The 25,515-nt window shown below is 48.4% G+C and overlaps 1 protein-coding gene across 1 annotated transcript; it reads right to left on the reverse strand.

The window, feature by feature from the left end:
• Positions 1-271: 271 nt before the first annotated feature.
• LOC131399795 (UL16-binding protein 1-like) lies at positions 272-1,872 on the reverse strand. Its single transcript, XM_058534312.1, has 3 exons — positions 1,595-1,872; positions 1,116-1,370; positions 272-421 (listed from the first exon to the last, which is right to left on the reverse strand). The coding sequence occupies exons 1-3, from the start codon at positions 1,764-1,766 to the stop codon at positions 306-308; spliced, it is 543 nt and encodes a 180-aa protein (XP_058390295.1). The 5' UTR covers positions 1,767-1,872; the 3' UTR covers positions 272-305.
• Positions 1,873-25,515: the final 23,643 nt, after the last annotated feature.

Consider the following 25,515-nt stretch of genomic DNA (forward strand, 5'->3'; position numbering starts at 1 on the left):
GGTCTGAGTCAGGCCTGACTTTGCTAAACCCCTTCAGCACCCACAGGCCCTAAGCCTAGGTGTGGCCCCTCCCCTTTCCCCCTGGCCTCACCAGTGAGGAGACACCAGAGCCCAGGGCTGAGCTTGTCCAAGCTGTTGCTGTGGAGCCACATGAGGTCTTATTCTCCTGGTCTCATGTCCACTATGAGAAAGTTCAGTGAGGGGGCAGGGGTCAGGCTGAAAATCCACCATTCCCTGTCCTCACTCCAGGTTATGTGCCCCCTTTCCCTCTCAATCTGCTCTCAGTACCTGTTACTGTGAAGGACTCAGCCTAGGATGCCGAGGAGAAGAGAGCAGGTGAGGGTCACCAGGAGGATCCAGGTGATGGGAGTGGTGGCCGGGGCCCTGGATTGGGCTGTAGCCGGGCCCGTGGTTGGTGATGCTGAAATGGAAAAGGAAGAGTCAAAGCCCTTGTCCAGACCCCAAATCTCCTCAGAGGAGACTCCTCCTCAGCTCCTGCTGCCCCGGATAACTGTACAATGAAGACATTTTCTACCCCTCTCCTTGTGGCAGCTGCTGTCACAGGTCCTAAGGTAGGAAGGGAGAGAGGAGATGGGCCCTGTCCCCAGGGGGCTCAGACAGGTGATGGGGGAAGCAGGGGTGACAATGTAACCAATCACTCCTGCTGTGACTGAAGCGGAGGTGACACCTGAAGATGGTGGTAGAGAAGTCCTCTCAGGGGCTGACATTTGGGGTGGTATTGAAGCATTTCCGGAAACAGACCAGGTGAGATGAAAAAGAAAAGTGAGGTAAGGAGAGGGAACATTAAGAATGTCTGGAGACAGAATGATGCCCTCATGTTTGGAGTCAGCCAGATCCACAGTGATTGGACCAGAGGGATGTGCAGTGAGGAAGAGACGTCAGGAAGTGAGACGGGAAGGAAGGATGGTAGAAGCTACCTATGGCCATTATTCTCCCAAGAAAAACTCACTGTGGATGGATCACCCTTTCAAACACACACACACACACACACACATGCACACACACACACACACACATACTCACACACACACACAGTGGGGTAGGTCGACCTCATTTGAAAAGAACTACCACTACCTCCTTCTCTTCTCAATTACCTGTTGTCTCCAGCATTCTCTCCCAGTGCAACAAAAATTCTTCAAGCCACTTCTTACAGTCTCCATTTGAAACTTTCATGAGGAACATGGTTATATCATTGTCATTGTCCAATGTCTCTTTTAGCAGTCTCTCTCCAGCATCAACCACTGTACAGTGACTGTTCTCTGAGTCACACACGTCAAAATGCCAGCATCTGCTGCTCCCTCCATTGGCTTTACAGGGACACGTCATCCTGCCCTGCAGGGTGAGAGGATCTGCCCCCAGGGGAAAGAGGTCAGCCTCCGGTCTTGTCAAATCCTTTCCCCACCCTGGTGTCCACTCCTCTGGTTCCCTTCGTATCTCCCGGTCCCGCCCTGTCCTCTCTGTCTGCCCTGCCTACTGGGCCTCCTGTGTGGGACCAACTGCCAATTTTACGCAACACAGTGGCTCCCTCCCCTACAGAAACTGTTCTGCGTCTGCCCTGAGCCTTCAGACTCACCGCTGGTTGTGGAAATCTCTCGTTCCACCTCAAGGAGTTTCTTTCTGAGCTCTTCCACCAGCTCTTTCAGAGCTTCTGACTGTCTCCCCCAGGCCTCTGTAGTGTTCACCTTCATCCCCAGACGACCTTCGGGTTCGAACTTCTCGCCACCACAGTGGTAGTGCAGAAACATGTCTCCGTTGACCTTGCCTTGAAGTATACACCAGGGTTGTCCTGGTTTGGGTTTCGGACTGATGGTGAACTCATAGCAAAGACTATGAGCCTCTGTGAAGGAAAAACACAGGTGAGGGTTGGAGTTGGGAGCAAAGGAGCCCTAGGCACCCCCTCCCCCATCTCTGCAACAGTGAGAGAATCTCTGAAGGGCTGGGATGGCAGAGCAAACACTTCCCCTGCCCAGCCCTTCCCCTCACCAGTTAAAGGCTAGTGTCCTTCCCTAGCTTGAGGAGGAGGAGGAGGGGGTCTCTGCAGGAAAGCACACATTCAGGGATACGTCCCATCTGTACAACAGGCCAACACCCAGCACCAGTCAGCCCATAACCAACCCAGAGACATGCCAGGCCTGCTATGGAGGAAAAGGTCTAGATGCCAGAGGATTATCAGCTAGTCCATGTCCTGCAGAGAGATGGGAGAGAATATAGGGGCTGCTCCTGAGGAAGCTGGATCACGGTGGAGGGGGGCAGGTGAGCATAGAAGCCAAAGCTGGAGAAGGGAGAGTTTACAATTATGGGTCCTGGGATTTAGCAAGACCCTGGGATATGGTGCAAGTCTGCTACTAGGATGGGTCTTGGAAGTTTGGAAAAGAAATTGTCCATGCTGCATGGAATAGAATATCAGGAACTTGCAAGGCAGATAGTAGAGGAAGGGATTAAAAGGCTCAGAGAAGTGCATATGTCAGAGTGGATACAGTATGAAAGGCCAGAAAAAAACACAATGTGTCCCAACTATGTTCCCTGGGGAGGTTTGGAGGACTCTTTGTTTATCAAGCTCATAAAGACAGCATGGTGAGAAGGGCACTAACGTTGTCAAGAACTCAGTGATGCTGTCTCTGATGGCTGGGCTTGGTAGTAGGAGATGGTATTCCAGAAATGGGCTCCCAGTAATAATGGGGATGAAAAATCCTGACATCGTAGGTTTGACATAGAGATGCTCAACTCTCAGAAGCAGAGAGAGTGCGATTACTGAAATGATCACAAAGGTTGGAATGCCAGCCAGGGGCCTGACCCACAGAAAACTCCCCATTAGTTTCATAGAACACAGCTATCCTAGAGGCAAAACAGGGACAGCCAACAGAGGGAGACTGCTGGATTTAAATACTAAATACAAACAAGGACAAAACTCAAGGATGGTGATTAGGAGGCTAAAAGCAGCTCCCCAACAAAAAGTCTGGATCATCCGCCCAGTTTCCAGAACTGAGGCACTTCTCAGACCTAAAACCATTACTAGCAGAAGAGGCCAGGTTCCAGTGAGGGGAGGAGCCATTTAAGTTGACAGCAAATGCAAAAGTCATATGGCCATTACTTAGGGAAGTGTACACCGGGAAGCATAAATTACCCAGACATTCATATTGGACCTCCTGTGTGAGTTGACATCATCCTGGGGGATCTGAAGCATCATCATGGGCCCCCTGTTTTTGAAGTGTTGCATGGGGGACCAGGTGATGAATAGACACTTGTCCCAGATCCTGTTCACAGTGGTGTCATTTGGTTCAGGAACCCACACAGTGGTCATTCCCCAGATTTGTAACAAACGGAAAATCTTTGTAGTTTGTGAGTTACTTGCTGGGTGAGGGCTACATAGTAGGGATATTCAAGCACAATCTTCTTACACTGTCTTCCTTGTTCTCCAAATAGAAAGTTAAAGCAGTATCTTATCCCGGAGGAAATGATAGAGATGAGGGGGTATGATCTCTTTCCTATCTCAATTTAATCGCCAGCCCAGGCTGAAGACTTTCTGTAAATAGGTATATATTAAATATTCCAGGCTTTGGAGAACATAGGTCTCTGCTGCAACTACTCAACTCCGTGTTGTAGCGTGAAAGCAGCCAAGACGATGCAGGAATGGACGAGTGTGGCTGGACTGACTTGTTGCACCATGTGACCCGGGAGAACCTGTGATACTACAGGTGTCTGTAGTAGGAGAAGGGGCTATGTGGAGTTGAGGGCATTCCTGATTGCAGGATCACGACACAGACCCCTAGTGTTCAGAAGCCAGGCCATGCCACTTGCAGCAGGGAACCCACGCTATTGATAAGAGGCTCCTGGTAAAGTCCCGGGCCTGGTAGAGATGAGGCCTCTGGCCGTGGGACATCAGAGTTGCCCATAAAGAGCATCAGTAGGTGGGACAGGCCCGGTGGTCATGAGATAGAGGTGATTCTTCTGGCATTGGTGTGAGCAGGGCCACAGGGAACAGATAAGCAGCACAGGCAGGTGGCTCAGATCCTGACACCAGAAATGTAGCATCCCAGCTGTGGCTTCACGGAGCGTCCCTTATGGCCCCTTTAGACCAAGGAAGCCACTCTAGAGAAAGGAGGGGAGCAGGGCCCACCCCTGTAGGACCCACATCCTGTCACATTCACTCCACCCAGAGCCACAGGCAGGACAGGGCACATTTTTGCTCTTCAACACACAGCTGAGACACCTTGGAGATGATTCCCTAGGGGATGGTGCACCCATATTGGGACCCCGTATACACCCTAAATATGGAGTCAGCAAACTAGGACAGGGGCCAAACCTGGTCCCCCATTCCTTTGCATGTTGTCTTGGCTGCTTTTGCACTGCAAAGGAAGAGGGGAGGAGCTGATCCAGAGACAGGTTCCAAATGGCCTGCAAAGATGAAAACCCTCACTGTCTTCTGTTTTTTTTTTAAATATGAGTCAGTTTATTCAAGTAGTTTTATATACTGCATTTTATTTTATTTTTTCCCCCCAAAGCCCCAGTAGATAGTTGTATGTCATAGCTGCACATCCTTCTAGTTGCTGTATGTGGGACGCGGCCTCAGCATGGCCAGAGAAGAGGTGTGTCGGTGCGCGCCCGGGATCCAAACCCTGGGCCGCCAGCAGCAGAGTGCGCGCACTTAACTGCTAAGCCACGGGGCCCGCCCTCACTGTCTTCTGTTTACAGGAAGAGTTTGCAGACTCTGGCGTAAATCAATGACCGTTAGGATGTTGTCTCCCAACAGGTACATACATGGGGCTGGGCCCAAAGGGTGGAAGTGGGAGTGCCCTTCCTCCCCCTCACTCCCAGGGTCAGACTTCGGGAACACGTGCCTCCCACCCCTCCTACTCCAGGTTCTGGGGGCCAAGTGTGGGGGCTTCTGCTGGACTGTGGGGCAAGGGGATAAGGTGCCAGTTAGTAGAGAGATGATTAGGGACAGTTCACAGGTGGGGAGGTGTTGGAGGCCCTGGGGAGCATGGGGACGGGGTGAGGTGGGCAGTTAAAGGGTGTGAGCTGGGGTGGAGGTGCAGGGGCTCCTGGGGGACAGTGGCTGGGGCTGCACTTGTGGTGATCCACTGACCAGGGCTGCTGGGAAGTTCTTGCCAGAGAGCGGTGGGCAGGATGGAGCGTGTGTGGGGACAGTTGTATGAGTAGAGACGGGCCCGCGGTGTCTGAGGGTCGAGTCCCTGTGGGAATGGCCCCTGTCTTTGCCACGCCCCGGGTGCCAGGGGCTCTGGACTCCCACTTCCCGAGGGGCGGGCAGGCTGGGCACTAGGGGCTTAAGCAGCCTTTCCTCCTGTGCCCTCTCTCCCTCCCCTGCCCTCCCCGCTCCCATTCTCCCCTATTTCTTATTCAACAAAGTCGCCTCTATCTACACTCCCAGGATGCTGTGGAAAGGACTTGGGGGCGGGGCAATGCCACTGGCAGAGAAGGTCCCTGATCCCCCCGGGGACCCCGCATCCCCCTCCCCCGTCCTAATGTATCGCCCCCTCCCCACCACAGGGTGCATCAGGAACTCTCCACCAAGAGGCAACCAGGGACAGGCCCACAGGAGCAGGAGTAGGAGGCCCAGACTGAACTTGCAGCTCCCTGTGCACAGCATCCTCTCCAGTGACCAGCAGCGTCTGGCCATCTGGTCGGGTCCCTGCTTGGTGTGGACTGTGCTCAGAGGCGTGTATGCTGTCACGTTGTCTCCAGAATAGAATGACTAACTGGTTTGGCAGTGTGCCCAGTGCGGGTGTTGTTTCGTCGCGTTTACCGGACTGGGTGGAGTTTGGGGGCTAAACTAGCTCCTGAAATGAGCGTCTCCTTTCTGCTCCTGCTCCCCCCGATCTCTTCCCCTCTTTATTCCGTGGTCACAGCCGTTCCTGCTTTTCTTAGAAGACCCAGGATTTCCCTTCCGAAACACTCCCATCTTAATGAAAGGGACTGAACACAGCCGTTAGCTGTCCTGTCATCGAAGGTATGTTTTCTGGTAGTTTTGATCCCAGTGGAGCCCAACACCTCTTGGTAAACAGATTAACTCCTCTTTGGGAGAGTTTGGGGTGCTGAGTTCGGAATTTGGATTTCCCGGTTTCTGCTGCGGAAAAGAATCTGACGCCACCTGGAGGCCTCTAGAGGAATTCCCGCCCCGGGCCGCGGATTCTGCAGATGCTGATTTGAGCCTCTTTGGCGTTTGGATTCTCGCACTGCGCAATAGGCATTTACGTACTGGCAGCTCATGTGGGCGTGAAGAGTGAAACCATGGCCTGTTGAGTCTGAGAAAGACTCTTGATTCTTGTTCAGTGAGTCCAGTCGTTGGGTTTATTTCCACACATCAGAGACACACCAAGTGACAGAGGAAGGCAGTGCCTGGTCCATCTCTCTCATCACCAGGGACCCTGGCCCATGACTTCCGGGAAGGCAGCACTGATACCTGAGTGAGGAGATCTGAGGACAGTCCTCAGCATGTGTGGCTCAGGGTCACTTGTACCATCTCTTTAGTGACTCTCTTGTCATTCCCTGAGGTAGAGTTTCCCACGTTACAAACGTGGAAACAGATTCAAAGAAAGAGGAAGAAGCTAGCACAGGCAAAGCAGCCAGAATTTCACCCAGACTCCTGATTCCTGGTTCTGGAAGTGTGGCCTATAGTCCACATCCATTAAAATTGCTTCAGGAGCCAATACCACCCAACCTGGGGTCTTGTGTGAGTCTGGGGACCAAGAGTTGACATGGGGGTGAGCCAGGAATACCCAGGTGTCCACAGAGGCCCGTCCTCCTTTCACCTGGCCATCCTGCCAAGTCTCTAATGCCAGCCTTCTGGCTTCCTCCTGTTCTCCCGGTCACTTGCCTACTTCACCCAGCCTCGTGGGTTGGGACTGACATGCCCTTCCTGGTTGCCTCCTCCCAGGGATGAACCCCAGGCTCCTGTCCCCAGCCTTGTGCATGGGAGTCTCTTCCCACACACAGGTCACCTGGACCCACCAACCTCTTGCCCCACCCAAACCTGGGACCTGCCCACCCCCAGTGTCTCTCTTGTCTTGCACACCACCCGGCACAGGCCCCTCCGGCATAGAGACCCTAGTGAATCAGGCCAGAACCTTCTAATCTCCTTTACACCTGTTAATTCACAGAATTTGCTGCTGTTCCACGTCCCTGTCCTCGAGTACAGACAGGCCCTGTGCCCTGGTACAGGCCTCCACTTTCCCACAGCCTGAGGACATTGGGGACTTCTCCTCCTTTGGAGCTCATCCTTTCCACATGGGGAACATGTGCAGTAGGAGGTCTTAGTGTATTTTCCTCCTTAGATGGGAAAAGGCTCAGTGGATGGGGGCAGAGTGGGACTCAGAGTCTCCCCGGTCCTCACACCAGGCAAAGAGCTCCCCAGAGCCAGGGGCCACTGGACTCTATCCTCCCTCTCACTTCTGCCCATAACACACACTGCCCTCACAAGGAACAAGACAAGGATGCATTGGGGTTTCCCCTTTGGGGATGGGCAGAGAGTTCATAGCAATAAACTCATTGGAGATGGGGTTAAAGCTGTGGAGTTGGGGATGCTTTGGCCACAGAGATTGTGCTATAAAGTGGTCCCCCAGGCATGAGGAGAGCCCTCTCTCAGCTCCTGTTCCCCAAGGGAATTCAATTTGTCACAGAGTGATTGAGCAACAGCATGTATTATACTCTTGTTTTGCAAAAGCGATAAAGGGACACATTCTGTTCCCAATGCCCACATGGAGTGTGGAGCACACAAACCTACAAAAATACCTTTCAGCAAGTGTGACACCCTTGCTGTGGACTTGGGTCTTAGGACACAGAGGAGGGGAGAGGAGGTTAATCATTTAATTTGGGGAATGGGTGATGGGAAATTTTATGGGACCACTTGGAGAATGTTTTGGATGAGATTAACATGTAAATCAGTGAACTTGGAGTCAAGGAGATGGTCCTCCACATGTTGGTGGGCCTTGTCAAATCAGTTGAAGGTCTGAAAGGAACAAAGAGACTGACATCCCCAAAGGAGAGGGCATCCTCCAGCAGACTGCCTTCAGACTTCATCTGCACCATTGGCTCCACTGGGCTCCAGTGAGCCAGTCCACACTGCAGGTTGTGGACTCGATGGCCTCCGTAACCACGTGAGCCCATTTCTTATAATAAGTCTCTCTCTCTCTCTTTAAACATCATACTGGTTCTATTTTTCTGGAAAACCTGGACTATCACAGGCGTGTAAGGAAGACTTAAGGAGAAGTGATGTTTGTGCTCAGCTTTCCAGATCCACAGGCTCTTGGCCTGTGGGAACCAGAGAACCTGACAGAGGAATATGCTAGAACAGAAACCCTGAAAGTGTGGTGGTGAGGATCAGCAGATAGGCTAGAGTGGCTTCTCCTTAGAGTATTAGAGAGAAAGGCATTTCAGGAGGTGAAATGGGACAGGGAGGACTTGTGGGAAATCCCTTGGCAGTCATGAGTTTCAAGTAGAAAGGTCATTGGGAACACACACACACACACACACACACCCCCACACACACACCCCTTAGAGGGTGGATCTAATCTCAGAAGAGCTGCTTAGCCCTTTTGTCTGAGTCAGATATCTGACAGCTGCTGCACGCAAGTGGGGGTCAGGATCTGTAACCGTGAACTTCCACACCCCCATTCCTATCCTGAGCTGCTTTTGTCTCTAGAAGGGTTTGGCTTGACCGTGTAATGAGGTTGAGGAGGGAGAGGCTGAGGAAGGCTGGAGCACAGAAGGGTGAGGTGGAACATCCGGGGAGGACCTGCCTCTGTACAAGGAGCAGGATCTGAGGTGGAGACTGGGGAGGCTTACAGTTCTATTGTCTCTATTGTATTTATTTAGATATTTCCCTTCTTATATCAAATTCTGAAAACAACTTTTGTCTTAATTTCTCATTTTAATAGCTTAAAAAAATTTTTGGAAACAAGCAGAAACTTACAAAAAGTTGGGGCTGCAGGTACAGAAAACTCTCTTCCAGAACCATTTCAGAGCAAGCGGTCACTCTGATGTCCCGTCACTGCCAAGCACTTTAGCTCATGTTTCTTACAAACCAGGACATCTCCTAGGTTGTCATAATACAGTCATCAGACAGATTTCAAGTTGAGACATTCCCACCATCTATGCCTCAGACCCCATTCAATTTTCACCACCATCATCCTTTCTAGCTCAGGGGTCTGATGGCTTTAGGGGTTTTCAGTCTCCTCCTCCGGCTGAAGATTTGGGTGAGGAGTGTTTCCTTTGCCCTTTTGTTCATCTGTATAAGTTTTTAGGGGAAAGTGGAGAGATTTGTATCGAGATGGCCACTTTGATTGTTTGTCAGTCAGAAGTCTGCCTTAATACTTTTGAAAGATTTAAACTTTTTCATCCAGCTTTTTGGTTGTTTGATTTTTGACAGTGGTTCAAATGATCGAGTCCGATGTAAAGAGAACAGAGATGAGCGTGTCTTCCACTTTACTAGATATTGTAAACTTATAGTGTTCTAAGGTTGATTCATACCAACGACACAAGAGAATTCCTGTTATTCCATTTACCATCCACTAGTAAGAGTTGATATATTTAAAAATATTTGTCACTTTGATGAGTATGTGAGGGTATCTTCTTCTTTTAATTACAGTATTCTTGACTATTTTTGAGATTCTCAATCTTTTCATAGAGTTATTTGCCATGTGTTAACTCCTCATATCATTTGCCCTGTATCTTCGAAGAATCAGACTTGTTCCAATTTATTTGTAGGAGCTCTTTATATATTCTGGATACTCGGTCCATGTGGGAATAAAACAACATGTAGATATAGAGTTGTTTCTGCTGTAAAGACTGTTCTCTCATGAAGGAGGTGAGTCAGGGTGGAGGGATCACAGGAAGGTCACTGCTGGGGTGGGGGATCTGGGCCAAAATCAGAAAGATTGTTGTTGCATAAGTCCCAGAATATTTGTTTGCATCAGGGTGTCAGGATAATGTTTGCGACTGACACACCTACTGCTTAATAGTTAATTTACAAGGGGTCCTTCAAGTCTCTGTTTCCATAAGAAATCTAGTAGAAACACTGGTTTTCTTTATTCCAAGACATGAGGGAAGAGTGAATGCCATTACGTCTCTACTGTGTTATAAAACAAAATTCTGGAACAGTTTAATCTGTTAAAAGGTAAGTTGGGGGCCGGCCCGTGGTGCAAGCGGTTAAGTGTGCGCGCTCCGCTGCGGCGGCCCAGGGTTCGCAGGTTCAGATCCCAGGCACGCACCGACGCACTGCTTGGCAAGCCATGCTGTGGCAGCGTCCCATATAAAGTGGAGGAAGATGGGCACAGATGTTAGCCCAGGGCCAGTCTCCCTCAGCAAAAAGAGGAGGATTGGCAGTTGTCAGCACAGGGCTGATCTCCTTACTAAAAAAAAAAAAAAAATAAGAAAGTAAGATGTTCATCTAAATATCCATGACAGGCTAATAAATTATTAAAGGAAACAGTCATGAATATAATCTCGTTCTGTTGAAAAGACGTGAGGTTGTTTCTCAGGACAGAGAAAGAATCCCTGAAGTTCTGCAGTCTCACACGATATTTTTCCGGTGATGTCATTTGCAAGAACAAGGCCAGGATGCAGAGACACATCTGATTTTCCACAACCAGAGGAGAAGGTGGAAAATGGTCTCTGGGTTGAGATTCTTGTTCAATAAGTAGTTCAGAGGCGAAGTGCAGGAGTCCCAACCCTTAGCACCAAGAGAAATGGCGCCGATGTTTAGAAAAAGTGTAAAATAGGATGATCAGCCAAGGGCGTAAAGAGCATGCGGTGCTGCATCCCCTTGATCCTCAAGACTCCTGGGGGCCTCTGCCTTTGCTGTAGGGACTGAGATCCCAGGTGGGGGAGAGATGCAGGGCAGGTGACGAAAAGGCCCCGACCAGAAGGGAGACGGGAGGAACTGGAGCAGACCCCAGGGGCTTCTGTAGCAACTCCAGCCTCTGAAAGGGAAACAGGTATTTGTCCCAGGGACTGAGGAAATCCTGGGTCAGTGCTCCTGGGGCTACCCCTCCCCAGTCACGCCCCATCTAAGAGCACCACCCTCACTGAGGGTCATGAGGTTCCCTCCACTCCTACCCCCAGCGCTAGTCCTGCAGCCTGGACCAACTTTCCCCCTCCTTTACCACGTGACAGAGTCCCAGCCCCAGGCCCTGCTACAGCACTTTGGGGCTCAGGACTAAGGTGAGTAACATTCAATCTGTTCATGATACTTAGATCCTGACTTTCCCTCCAATGGGAAGGCCTAGAGGAACCAGCGGTATCCCAGTGCAAAGAGACGGGCCTGGATCCTGGTTTTTCTAGCACTAGGAGTGTTGCAGGCAAAGATCCTCCTTTTGCCTCCTCTGTCAGTCTCTCCTCACCCTGCTAGCAGCTCACAAGCTCTGAGTGTGATGGTGTCTGCCCTGCCCATCCATTCCTGGTCCCGCTGAGCTGTCCCTGCCCAACTCCACCACTAGCTCAGCCCCACCTATCTCCTGAGTCACCTCTGCTCCAGGCACGGGTTGCTCAGTGCCTCAGGATCTGCGGTACAGCAGGAGGCTGGCTGCCAGGGGATACCGGACTTTGACAGTGAGGAATTGTTAGAACTCTATGCTGAACTTGCCTAAGTAATTGCTGTCAAGCAACATGAGCTCTTTCTCCTGGTTAACACTATATGTCATCTTGACTGGGCTAAGGGATGTCCTGATAGCTGGTAGAACATTCTTTCTGGTTTGTCTGTGAGGTTCTTTCTCAAAGAGATTAGCATTTGAAGCTTCATCAGACCCATCAGGGCACCGCTCCACTCCATTGCAAGCCAGAGTGGTATCAAGGCATCAGCAATCTTCACAAAAGTGGTAGCATGAGTAATTGTTCAAGCACCCTGTTTATAAATGAGTCTTGAGTCACAGGAGGCCAGGGAAGCTAAAACTTCCACTGGGTCAAGATTAACAGAGACTGATGTGTGATGAAATGCATTTACGTATGCATGAGATGCAGACAATGAGGAAACACCTAACAGTTGGAGCTGGATGGAGCAGTGGGTTCTGGGAAGATTAGGGGGTCTCCCCTTGGCCCTCCTGACTTAATTCTCAGAAACACTACGGGCTCTTTGTCTTAGTTCTGGAGACACCAGGTAACTGAGAAGAGAAAGAGGAAGTGGTGGTTCTGTTTAAATGAGGTTGACCTACCCCACCCTGTGTTGGGGGAAGAGGGGGGATGTATGTTCTCTTTTTTTTTTTTTTGTGAGGAAGAACAGCCCTGAGCTAACATCCGTGCTAATCCTCCTCTTTTTGCTGAGGAAGACCAGCTCTGAGCCAACATCTATTGCCAATCCGCCTCCTTTCTTTTTTCCCCAAAGCCCCAGTAGATAGTTGTATGTCATAGTTGCACATCCTTCTAGTTGCTGTATGTGGGACGCGGCCTCAGCATGGCCGGACAAGCAGTGCGTCAGGGTGCGCCGGGGATCCGAACCCAGGCCACCAGCAGCGGAGCGCGTGCACTTAACCGCTAAGCCACGGGGCCAGCCCGGGATGTATGTTTCAAAGAGTGATCCATGCACCATGAGATCTTGGGAGAACAATGGCCATAGGTAGCTTCTACCATCCTTCCTTTCCTTTCTCACCTCCTGACATCTCTTTCTCACTGCACATCCCTCTGGTCCACTCACCGTGGATTTGTTACTGACCCCAAACATGAGGGCATCATTCTGTTTCCAGAACTTTTCTTTTTACTGCTCCCTCTTCACAGTCTCACTTTTCTTTTTCATCTCATCTGGTCTACTTCTGGAAATCCTTCAATACCACCCCAAATGTCAGCTCCAGAGAGGACTTCTCTACCACCATCCTCAGGTGTCACCTCCTCTTCTGTCGGAGCAGAAGTGATTGGTTACATTGTAACCCTTGCTTCACCCATTATCTGTACGATCCCCTTGGGAACAGGGCCCTTCTCCTTTCTCCCTTCCTACCTCTGGACCTATCACAGCAGCTGCCACATGTAGAGAGGAAGAAAATGTCTGCATTATAGGATTATCTGGGGCAGCAAGAGCTGAGGAGCAGTCTCCTCAGAGGAGATTTGGGGTCTGGACAAGGCCTTCCACCCTTCCTTTTCCATTTCAGCATCACCAACCACGGCTCCAGCTACAAAACAATCCAAGGCCAGAACCATTACACCCATCAACAGGATCCTCCAGGTGACCTTCTCCTGCTCTCTTCTCCTTGGCACCCTCAACTGAGTCCTTTACAGTAACAGGTACTGAGAACAGATTGAGAGGGAAGGGAGGGGCAGATAGCCTGGAGCAAGAACTGGGAATGGTGAATTCCCAGACCAACTTCGGCCCCTCACTGAACTTTATCATCATGGAAATGAGACCAGGAGAATAAGACCTCATCTCGCTCAATAGCAATAACTTGGACAAACTCAGCCCTGGGTGCCCATATCTCCTCACTGGTGAGGCCAGGGGGAAAGGGTAGGGGCCCTCACCAAGGCTTAGGGCCTGTGGATGCTAAAGGGCTTTAGCAAAGTCAGGCCTGACTCAGACCAGATCCTCTGTTTGGGAGAGTCTATTTGGGCCCAGCAGGTGGTTATATGGTGACAGCAGGCACACAAGTCATGGGCAGGACTCAGATTTGGGGGAGAGCCCCATGGTGACTGCATGTGATATGTCAAGGAGAAGGGGACTCATCCAGGGGGCTAAGAGGAGAGGGGCCTGGGTCTAATCCCAGGAGGACGAATGGGAAGGCCTTGCAGACTCAACTCAAAAGGCTGGAGTTCAGGGCTGTGTTCTCACAGAAAGTGCCTTGGTCACAGCAGGAAAGGCAGAAGGTGAATGAGGAGATCAGGAGGGGGCCAGTTCTCCAGGGAACAAGAGGAATTGTGGCTCAGCCTGTTGCATGCGCCTGGCAGGCAGCCTCCTGCAGACCCCAGATCATGAGCCACTGATTGGCCCCTCCCTGGAGCAGAGGTGACTTGGGAGATAGGTGGGCCTGAACTGCTGTTGATGCTCACAGGTGAGCTGGAGCAGGAATCGATGGGGTGGGGCAATGACCTTCACACTGAGAACTATGTGTGCTGCTAGCTAAGAGGCTGGAAGGAAAAGAAGGATGTTTGCCTGCACCCCTCCCCAAGGCTAGAGGTTTCGGGATGCAGGCCCTTCTCTTCCATCAGAGCTCCCGCCAGGTCCTTTAGGCCCTCCCTTGAGAGGGAGAATCAGGACCTGAGTAAAGGGAGCAGATTCATTCATTACTCGCTCTAGTCCTGAGCCTAAGTGGTTGGTAGCAGGGCTTGGGGTTGCCTGCGATGTGGTAAAGGGAGGAGGAGGTTGGTACAAACTACTGGACCCTCGATTGGGGTGTGGGGTAGCGGAAAATACATGAGCCTCAGTGAGGTTGGGGTTCGAGATGTGGAGTCACTAGGGAGCTGACCCAGGAAACTGACCCAGGATTTCCTCAACCACTTGGACCAACACTGTTTCATTTCTGAAGGCTGATGATGCTCCCAAGAAGCCCCTGAGAGTGTGGTCCATGTCAGCAACTCTGCATTTTGATTGGCCCTCTTTGGGTCACCTGCTGTTCATTTCTAGCCCACCAGGAGTTCAGAGCTTACAAATCCAGAGGCCACCATCAGATCCCCATGAGACAGTCCACGCAACATCTCAGGCCCTTATTGCATCTGGCGATTCTCTGGTCAGCGCTTTTGCTTCACATATTATGCCCCTTTCTCCTGGTGTTCACTGATGGAATCCCTGCACTTCAACTTGAACTGCTTGAACAAGAAATCTCAACAAGGAGAACATTTTTCCATCTTCTCCTTTGATTGTGGAAAATCACATTCTTCTCTGCATCCTGACCCTGTTGTTGCAAATGATATTCCCGGAAAAATATCATGTGAGACTACAGAACCTCAGGGATTGTTTCTCTGTCCTGAGAAACAACCTCATTGTCTTTTCAACAGAACAAGCTTACATTTATGATTGCTTCCTTTAGTAATTTATTCCCCTACAATGATACTTAAATAAACTTCTCTATATTCTAAAAACCTTCATTCTTTTGGAATTATCTTTTATCACTCAGTAGAGAATTCATGGCATCACTATTCCTCCACATTATGGGGCAAATATAACTGGTGATTCTGCTAGATTTCTTTTGGAAACCGGGAATTTAAGGATCACTCTTCAATTAACTAGCAGTCCAGCTGTTGGTCTCAAACACTATCCTGATATCCTGATGCAAACAAGTATTCTGGGACTGAAGCAATGAGAATCTTTCTGATTCTGGCCCAGATCCACCCCCCTAGCAGTGACTTTCCTGTGATCCCTCCACCCTGACTCACTTCCTTCAGTGAGAAGTCTTCACAGCAGAAACAGCTCCACTTCTAAAGGTTGTTTCATTTCCCCTCAGACAGAGGATCAGTATCCGGAAATATAATGACCTCCTATGAATACATGAGAGTAAGTCCAATTCTCCTAACATTTGAGCAAATGTTTTGAGCAGTTCACAGAAGGTGAATAAGCTTATGCAAAGATTGAACATATCCAGATAATCAAGATAACACAAAAGAAGAATTTGTACCCTTACACACCCAGCAAATGGTCAAATTGTTAAATCTATCAATGGTGGAACTGGAAAGGGAATAACAGGGGTTCTCTCACATTGTTAGTAGGAGTATAAATTGAATCACACCTTTGACATGTTTTTCACTGGATCCCCACAGGGGATGATGTGTTTTTCCTACTACACAGCGATCCCAGTGTTAGTTCCAGGCTGGCAAATGGGGACCACAAAGCATGTAGAGATATGGTCATTTATTGTAGTGCTGTGTATCGTAGCAAAAAACTAGCATTAAGACATCCAAATAAAGTAACGTATATTTTTCAACATGGTTAAAAGATTTCTAGGGGCTGGCCTGGTGCCATAGTGGTTAAGTTTGTGCGCTTCACTTTGGCGGCCCGGGTTTCTTGGGTTCAGATCCTGGGCGTGGACCTACACACTACTCATGAAGCCATGCTGTGGTGGTGTCCCACATACAAAAAATGGAGGAAGATTGGCACAGATGTTATCTCAGGGACAACCTTCCTCACCAAAAAAAAAAACCGAAAAATAGAAAAAAGATTTCTGTTTCTTTCTATGCAGAATAGATTTTCTGAACTACTATCAAAAATGAAACCACCAAAATGCTAGATGAAAACTGTTAACCTTCTCAAATATATATTTGATGACTCTGGTTGATATATAATAACAGTGGTCACATAAATCTAATTCTCTCCACCTACACTTATAAATCATACAGATCAACAAAAGGGGCAAATAAAATACCTTAACCCACATCTTCAGGAAATCAAGGCAATGAAAAATACCTAAATCCATCAGTTCCTTTGACTCTAAAGGACATTATTGCAACAATGTTGAAACGTGAATGGGATCTGAGGAGTAGATAGTAGTCAAGTATTGAGGGAAGTCTACCTCAGTGGTTGTATTGTGGTGATGGAGGGAGCAGCCTAGTCTCTAGAAAATAGATACTATGAATATAGCAGCAGAGGACATCGTGAAAAATGGGGGAACATCGATGTGACAGCTCACTGTCTGATGGTTCAGCAAGAGAAGTGCTCTGACTGTACTTACAAGTTCTGTACCCGTTTATGCTTGGGTAAAAATGTTGTATAGTTGTTAAAATAGGAATTTAAGAAAAACTTAATTTTCAGAATTTGATGTGAGAAGATAAACGCCTCCAAAAATACAATACAGATCCAACTCCTTGTACAGAGGCAGGTCCTTCCTCGATGTTTCCTTCTTTCTCTTCTGTGCTCCAGCCTTCCTCAGCTTTTCCCTCCTGAACCTCGTCAGCATGGTCAGCCCAGGCCTGTCTAGAAACAAAAGCAGCTCCCGCCAGGAATGGGGTATGTGGAAATTCACTGTTGCGGATCCTGACCCTCCCATGCATAGGTAACTGAAACAGAGAAAGGGGCTTAGCAGCTCTTCTGAGATTAGATCAACCCTCTGTGGGATGTGTGTGTGTGTGTGTGTGTGTGTGTGTGTGTGTGTGTGTGTGTTGTGTATTACTGATGCATTCTCTGCCTGGAACTCATGATTGCCAGAGGGATTTCCCACACATTCTCCCTGTCATGTCTCACCTCCTGACATCTATTCTCCACTAGTCTATGGTACAACCACACTGGCCTACTCGCTGGTCCTCACGATCGTGCCTCCAGGCTTTCTGTTCTGGCTCATTCCTCTGTCAGGTATTTCCTTCCCCATAACCCAGAGCCCGTCCTCCTTTAAAGCTGGACAGAAATGCCACCTCCCATTAAGTCTTCCTGACTCTCCTCAGGCTCCGTTAATTACCTTGTTCTGTGTGTCCTAACACGCGAGTCCACAGTGAGACCATCACACTTGCTGAGAGGTGTTTGTATATATCTGTGCTCCACACTTCCTGTGGGCATTGGGAGTAGAATGTGTCATTTATCACTTTTTTAACCCAAGGGCTAATACATGCTGTTGTTTACTCATCTCTGATAAATTGAATTCCCTTGGGGTGCAGGAGCTGAGGTAGTGTTCTTCTGAAGTTTGGGCCACTCTTCCCTGGACAAGCAGGTGTGGCCAAACCATCCCCAAGTACATGAGTGCAACCCCATGTCTGCTTAGTTCATTGCTAAGACTGCTCCAGCCAGCCCTAACGGAGGAACACTAATCACATTCCTGTCTTTAGAGAGGGAGGCGAGGGGCCCAGCGGACTCTGGTTGCTGGGGAGATCTTAGACTATTGTGAGGACTGGGGAAAACCCATGAATCCCACCCCGTGCCCATCGACTGAGCCCTTTCCTCATTTTAATGAGAAAAATAGACAAAGGCCTCCTACTCCACACATTCATCATTTGAGCAGGAATAGCACCTGTTGTCAATAAATCCCCACTGCCCTAAGGTTGTAGAAAGTGGAGGAGGCCAGTACCAGAGGACAAGACCTGTCTCTGCTTGAGGACAGGGACATGGGATAGCAGCAAAATCTGTGAAGTTACAGGCACAAAGGAGCATAGAACATTCCTGACTGAACCACTAGCATCTCTATCCCACAGAAGCCTGTGCTGGATGGTTGGAGGACAAGAGACACATGGGAAGAGGGGTGGGCAGGACTCAGGCTTGGTGGGGCAAGAGTTTGATGGGTCCAGATGATCTGTGTGGCAGGAAGAGACTTCCACGCATAGGTCTGGAGGACAGGAGGCTGGGTTGAATCACTGGGAAGAGGCAACCAGGAAGGTCTTGGCAGCCACAACCCATGAGACTGGGTTAAGTAGGCAAGTGATTGGGAGGACAGGAGGAAGGCAGAAGAAAATTTTAATCTAAATAAAAGCTAATGTGAAAAATGAAAACAAAGTCAACAAAAACAAATAGTATCCATCTACCCCTGATACATCAACCATCATTGGATCTGCTGAATCATATGCCCAAGAGCAGAGCACTCTCTTGTTCCAGGACCCAAAACAGACAACTAACATCTTTGTTGTGTGTGTGTGTGTGTGTGTGTGTGTGTGTGAGGGGGGGAGAGAGAGAGAATCTATTGTAATGAAAAATGGATGGATGGACAGATGGATGATGGAGGGATGGATGGATGGATTATTGGCTGCAAGACCTGGTGGATTTCCTCTCTGAAGCATCTATGATTCCACAGATATTTCCCACCTATCCTTCTGACACGTTTCCTCACTGTAACAGGATCTTCCACAATGACTCAAGGTCCAATCATCCTGAGCTCATCCGAGGTTATTGATGCTCCTAAGCTCTATGGTTTGTGCTCGTCTCTTTCCTCAGAAATCACTTTCCCCATTTTCCCACCTGGCTAAATTTTATTTAGCCCAAGATTTATCTCCCATGAAGGCTTCACCATCCTCCTGGAGAGAATCAATCACGCCTTCTGCCTTCTTTTGTGTTTTCAAGGCTCTGACCAGTGTGGTCTAACAAGGTGTACATTTTTCTGTCTCTCAGTAGATGTATTAGTTCCTTTAGATTTTTGAAAACAAAGTACATCCTTCATCCACCTTTGTACAATCAGGGCCAAAGGAGAAGCTCTAGGAGAAGCTCCGTAACCATGAAAGGATTGAATTGTGCTATTCTGTAACTCTGAAAGTGGGGAGGGTCTGAGATGGGCAGAGACTGGAGAAAGGCTAGCCCCAAGGAGATCAGACCCAGAGTTTCCCTAGGACAAACACTGGTTTCTCTTCTGAAGACCTGATGCTGGTGCTAAAGCCAGAGAGCTCAACTCAACTCAACAATATCCTTAAACTGACAGCCATCGTTTCACCTGCTCCTTCCTTCCTGGACCACAGGGAGTTATATCTTACTTGGAGGGCACCCAGGGGCCCTGGTGATTGCTGCCTCTTAGAATGATTGTTTAAGATACTTTATTGATCCTCTGTGTTATCCTACTGGATCATGCAACATGGAAAAAATATTTAATCAGTCTTCCTTGATCCCAGCTCCACTCCAAATGACTCCTCTTTCAGGCATTCCATCTGGATTCTGAGTCCTGAGCCTGTTGTGTCCTGTCCCCCTCTGCCCACAGGTCCAGCCCTGTGAAGACAAGGATGATCCAAGTAAAGGAATGGTGGCAGCCTGCCTACAAAATGGCTCCAGTGATCTTTCCTGGTACAAAGATGCACAGCAGTGTGGGAACCAGCAAGCAGGCTGCACTGGAAGGCCTGGGTGTAGAGCAGACATGGAGACGTGCTGTCCTCCATCGGCTCTCCCTTCCCCTCCTCTGTGGAGAAGCACAGGAGCCTGGCCCCAGTCCACACAACCTCCCTTCCATAATCGCAGAGGCAGCAAGAGGGGATTGTGTCTGCACAGAAACACTGTGAAGATCAACTGAGGAAGAGCTCAGTACACTTGGAAGCAATATACTAGCATTAATTAATATTTTAGGAAGGATATGTTGTACTTAATTGTTGATATTAATGATTTATGATAACCTGGTTATCATAAGGTTCACTGCCTCCTTTAGGGGCCATTTTTACCCCAGGTGAAAGTTGCTCCTCAGGACAAGTCTGACACAAGCTCTCTAAGGCCAAAGGAGTCCTTGCCCTGCCTCAAAAGCACCAAGGATGCTATGAATGTGTGGGAGTGGATCGGCTGTGGGCAGAAGAACCCCAGCCCCTCAGTGGCACAATCAAATATACTCCTCAGGGCTAAGAAGCAGCCTCCTTCCTTCCGCCTCCAGGCCACTCAAAGATCCAACCTCAATAACTCTACAATTCCTCCCATGCAAGGAAGTGATATTGGACCCATTGTTTCCACTAACATTTTTCTAAGACTTTTGACTTCTAGTCCCCTCCCACTCTCTGTTCTGGACCTGAAATAAACAGGTCCCTAGATCTCAGCTCTGGAAAAATGGTAAAGCACTGGTACAGATGCTGGTTGTCCACCCATTCTCTGACTTCACCTTTCTTCGTAATAAAACTCAGGGTTTGGGCTGGACACTGAAACTTGCAGGATTAAAACTCTGTTTCCCCCAGTTTTCCCTACAGATGGGTATAGCCATCTAAATCAGTTCTCATCAAAGACCTGATAAGGGGAGTATTGTGAGGGACCTTCTGAAAACACATCTGGTGTAAGCCCTTTTCCCTATTCCTTTCTCTCCTTCCTGCTGGCTGGAATATAGATGAGATGGCTCGAGCTCAGGCAGCTGTCTTGGAATGTGAAGTGAAAAACCAAGCTGAAGGTCATGGAACAAGAAGAAATAATTTGGATCCTTGACTCCATGATGAATCATCAGAGCCCAGAGCAGCCTCAAGACTCTTATGTGAAAGTGAAATCAACTCCATTCCTATCTTCCCCCACTATTGTTTCCTGTGTTCTTTCACAGGTGCCCAAATCTAATCCTAATCAATACCAGCATTTAACTCCCCACTGTGCCTTTGGCACACATGGTTGCTACATTCTACCTCAGTTCTGGAGCTGCAATCCTTGTAGTTCTCCAAAAATTAGAAGGGAAGCTGGTTGATATATCTTACCCTGAAAACATATTGGAGATGATAGTTCTGAATGAGACTAACACTAATAAAAATTATTTCAATAATAATGAAAGTCTACTTTGATACCTGGCGTCCTTTTATTTTATCTCATGTTCTTCCCTTGTTTCCTCCAGTGGACCAGAGGTCCCCACTTATAGCACTTATGGGGAGTGGGGTGGGGGGAAGGCTCTAATAGTGGTCATTTATTTCTTAGTGAGACTATAAGCCAATGTGTCAAATGCTAAGGAGGGGTCCAGTGAGGTGAGGCCTGGAGAGGCCACTGGACTTGGCAATCGGGAATTCATTTATGGGGAGATTGAAGGGTGAGGGACACTATTTTATTTTTTATGTATTGAGCGATCTGAATATGTCTGCAACTGTTGGGGGAAGGAGCCAGCAGAGAAAGAGATTACAAACATAGGAGAGTTAATAATGATGGAGAAACATGCCTGATGAGATAGGGGCTGCATCAAGGTCAGGGGAGAGAGTGACCTTGTAAGAGGAGGCACCTTCTCCTTTAGTCCTGAGGGAAAGGAAGGGAGGGTGGGTGCAAACAGGTGAGTGTTTACATTTCAGGGAAGGTCGATGAGGAAGTCCACTCCTGACAGCTTTGACTTTCTCGGCTTAAAACTGGTCCAGCCATAGCGGGCCTCCTCTTGAAGACAGAGCACCAGGAGCTGAGCACATGCTATGGCATTTCAACCTCTGGTGTATTTGTAGAATCTCAGGTATAACTCCTGAAAAAGATTCTCAGGAACAGTCTAGAAGTGTCTGGACACAGGAGGAGGGGATGGGGAAGGTAAGTTAGTGACTGTTGGTACCAAACAAAGTTTCAAGTGAGGCTGGTATTCCCACAGAGAGTTGTGAAAGATAAACATCTGTGATAAACCAACGGTCTAGAACTTGATTCTAGAGCTGGCTGAGACATTCCACACACACCACACCCCTCTGGAGGAGTCAGAATCGCTGCTGAATTTCTCCAGGCTGACAGTCTGAGGCCTTAGTGGCTACTAGAGTCTCCTAACGGCCACCCTGAGGGAAGAAGTTCTGAAAGGGCTCAGGGCACTGAAGGTGTCAGTTCCCCTTCATCCTCCTGGACCAGCCACATAAGTTGGATCTGTTACAAAGGAACGGGACAAAAAAAGAGACTTTGGTCAACCCCTACCAAAACCCCAGAAACCCCAAATCATTTCTTACAAACAGGAACCCAACATTGAGCCTGGTTCTGCTTGTTCAGGGCAGGACAATGGTTCAAGGCTGCCCTTCTACATGTAGGGGACTTGTGCCAGGATGAGCCCCAGTGTTTAGGCTACAGGGAAGGGAGCTGTGGTTGGAGATCCCAATGCCAAGTCTGGGCTCAGGTTTAGCTGTGGTAATGTGACTGTGGGTCCTCCAGGACCAGCTCAACTGACCCCATCTTATCGACAGAGTAATTAAGTGTTTTTTCAGGAACTGAGACCCCTTGTCCAGTTCAGGCCATTTGAGACCACCAACCCATCAACTGGGCCTGTACAAGTACTTGACAAGTGACCTTTTTATGTGAAGGAGCTAAAAACTCCACTCTAAGATGACGATAAGGCCACCGTTTTGTGAACACGCGTACCGTAAAGAGGCAGGAAGCTTGTCTATGCTTGGGCAGATCATCAGTTACCTCACTTCTCCTTCCCTCCATTCCCACACTTCACACCACCTTGCCCCCTACCCCATAAATGTCCCTGAGTCCCCATTTTCAGTGAGGTGGATCTGAGATTGATTCTCCTGCCTCTTTATGAGGCTACCTTGTGATTAAATCCTTTCTCTTTGCAAACTCATCATCTCAGTGATTGGCATAATCGTGCGGTGGGCAAAACCAACCTGCTTTGGTAACAGTGACTATAGGGGAGGAAGACAATTCCTCTACCCTCCGGGTGCTTCTGGCTGGTCTAAGAATTAAATTGACACGAGACAGAATAACAAGAGAAAATCAAACAAAGCTTTACACCATGTATACGTGGGAGAAACCCAGGAAAACTGAGCAACTCGCCACCATGGCCAAAGTCACCATCTTAAATACTATCTTCAGCTACAGACAAAGGAGGATGTTGTGGGTAGTGGTTTGGGGCTTCGAAGTGGAGGAGGGAATTTACGTGGAGATGAAAAAGCAAGTGTTTGGTAGACAACGTTTGCTGGGCCACCTATAGAGAATGTGGCCTGAGAGACAGAATTTTAATAAGGCAGGCTTGTTGGTGCCTTTCTTATCACACCTATTTTACATTATACTGTAGTTATCTTGTGGTATTAGCTCCTTCCTGGATCAGGCCTTCTATCTTAAATTCTTTTTGGCAATTTGGGGGAAGGCCAAATGTTCTTCCTGAGTCTTCTGAGCCTTTATTGTCTTCAGCTCAAAATAATCCACATACCAGAGTGGCACGTCTTGGGGCCGTCTGCCTTGAACCCCTTGAGTTCACTTTGACACTTCCCTGGAAATTTCACATATTAAAAGCTGAGCTGGTGACTGTGGAGAGAGAAAATGAGTTAATATCTGAGTGGTAAGAAATCTGCAAAGGGAGAAAAGAGCATAGATTAGAATGAGGATAAACAAGCAGAAAAGAACAAATCGAAGCACATTTCCCCACATTCCATTAAACCAGTTCCCCAATCCTGGAAATGTCAGTTCAGTAAAATGTGTGAGCTTCGTTTATCTGATGGAAAATGTCAGTCTTCTCTTTTAATAGACATAAATTAGATACTACTTGCCCTGTTTGATTCACATAAAAGCAGCATTTTTCACCAGGGATGGCACACGCTCCTCCTTGCTGGGCAGTGAGTGCATCCAGAGCCCGTCGATTCTGGAGCACCACAGAGGCTGGGCTGTTAATCTCTGACTGGAGTATGTTCAGAGTTTGCACGGTGGTGTTGAACTCCTGCTCCATTACCATGGAGAGATGTAAGATCGCCTTTTTCAACTCCAAAGCTGGGGAACAGGACTCTCAATGCTGAAAAGAACTTAAGAGTTGTGATACACAAGCAGATTCTCTATGGTTTCTTACCTGGCATGTTTATGTGGCACAATCTTATGAACAAAGGAACCCAAGTTTGCGACGTCCCTGGCATTTAGGGTGGATGCTTAGGTGACAGAAGGGGCCAGGTATCCAAGTCCACATCGTCCTGACCAATTAGATGGGAATCTTTATATACTTTGTTGCCACATAAAATAAAAAGACGAGTGTGGTTTACAGACAAGGTTAGAACTGAACCTGTAGTTCCCAGGGTCTGGAGTATTCCATGACCTTTGTCACTGGTACTATTAGTGCCTAAATATCTCCATTTTCCTTGTACTCCTGCAATCTGTGAGAGCAGAACAAGTTGTGGAACAGCTGGTACAGGAGGCCTGCAGTCTGATGTTGGCAGCTGTAAAGCCTGGTCTTGTCACCTGACCAAGTGAGTCCAGATTTTTGATCCACCCACATATATTTTGTGGTATTGGGCAGCTTAACCATGCAGGCAGCTGCAATACCCCAAGTTGTACAAGAGTGGCTTATAAGCCACCTAGAACATTTGATGATTTAGCAAATGTTTGTGCCAAAGGGAGTAGTGTTAGAGTCACTTACAATTCCCTTGAGAGGTTTGAAGATGTCACTTATGGAATCAAACCACAGAGTTTGTTTGCAATCTTGTCCTGGAACGTCACCCAGGAAAGGTCCAGTGTCATGTTTACTTTCAATGCAAAGGGAACAATTTTTACCTGTTGTCTTTACCTGGGCGGGGAACAGTCCTTGAGCTTCTATGGTGGCTTTCTGGGGCCCAGGTGGCTCACCAGGAGAAGAGGCAGAGTGAAGTTTCCCTTGTCGTGGATGCCATACCCTGTCGTTCATCCGTCTTCCGTACTTAGTCCACCGGGTGTTCACATCAGCAGGAGCAGAGACTAGTTCAAGTTCTTTTGCACTATCTAGCTGTTGACATAACCAACAGTCAGATTGACTAGTTAGCGTGGCCAGGGTTTGCTAAACTGGCATAAAGGAGTGTTTGGTCTGTGTCTGACCTGTTGAAAAAGAGAGGGTTAGTAAGAGTAAGACAGATCGGAAAAGAGCCCATAGTGGGAACTAAGAGGAGGGAAGTAGGAGAGAGAGAGACCAGCACTCTCCAGTCAGCTTTCTGATAAATGATTAAAAGGAATGTATATATTACTTTTGTTGTTATGTTTGTGTGTGTGTGTGTGTTTAATGTGTGTGTTATATGTGTATAAGGAGTTTTAAGCAAGGGGGAGAAAATAGGTGAACATGAGGTTTCTTGATCCGTGATCTTGGGAAAAGATGTCTACTTCCTGATGCCAGCTGCTTCTGGGGTCTGGGAATTGGCCCTGGAAATCCTTAGTTTAAGGTTACCTGTGGGGACTGTCTCCCAGTTGTCTTGGGAGTGATGTTCTGGGTCTGTTTTGGCATGGCTTGCATGGATCCAGGAAGAAGAGTTGTCTTTAATTCTCTTTTTCTTTTGCTTTCCTGCTGACTATTTGCAAAGAATTGGGTAGCAGCCTCCATTATTAGG

The sequence above is a fragment of the Diceros bicornis genome, chromosome 39 (assembly GCF_020826845.1).
Source record: "Diceros bicornis minor isolate mBicDic1 chromosome 39, mDicBic1.mat.cur, whole genome shotgun sequence".
NCBI classification, from domain to species: domain Eukaryota; kingdom Metazoa; phylum Chordata; class Mammalia; order Perissodactyla; family Rhinocerotidae; genus Diceros; species Diceros bicornis.

Coding starts and splice junctions, on each gene's coding strand:
- LOC131399795 (XM_058534312.1), bottom strand. CDS start 1,766: ATGTTTCTGCACTACCACTGTGGTGGCGAGAAGTTCGAACCCGAAGGT. Junction 1,371..1,594: donor AGAGATTTCCACAACCAGCG/GTGAGTCTGAAG, acceptor CCCTGGGGGCAG/ATCCTCTCACCCTGCAGGGC. Junction 422..1,115: donor GAGAATGCTGGAGACAACAG/GTAATTGAGAAG, acceptor TTTCCATTTCAG/CATCACCAACCACGGGCCCG.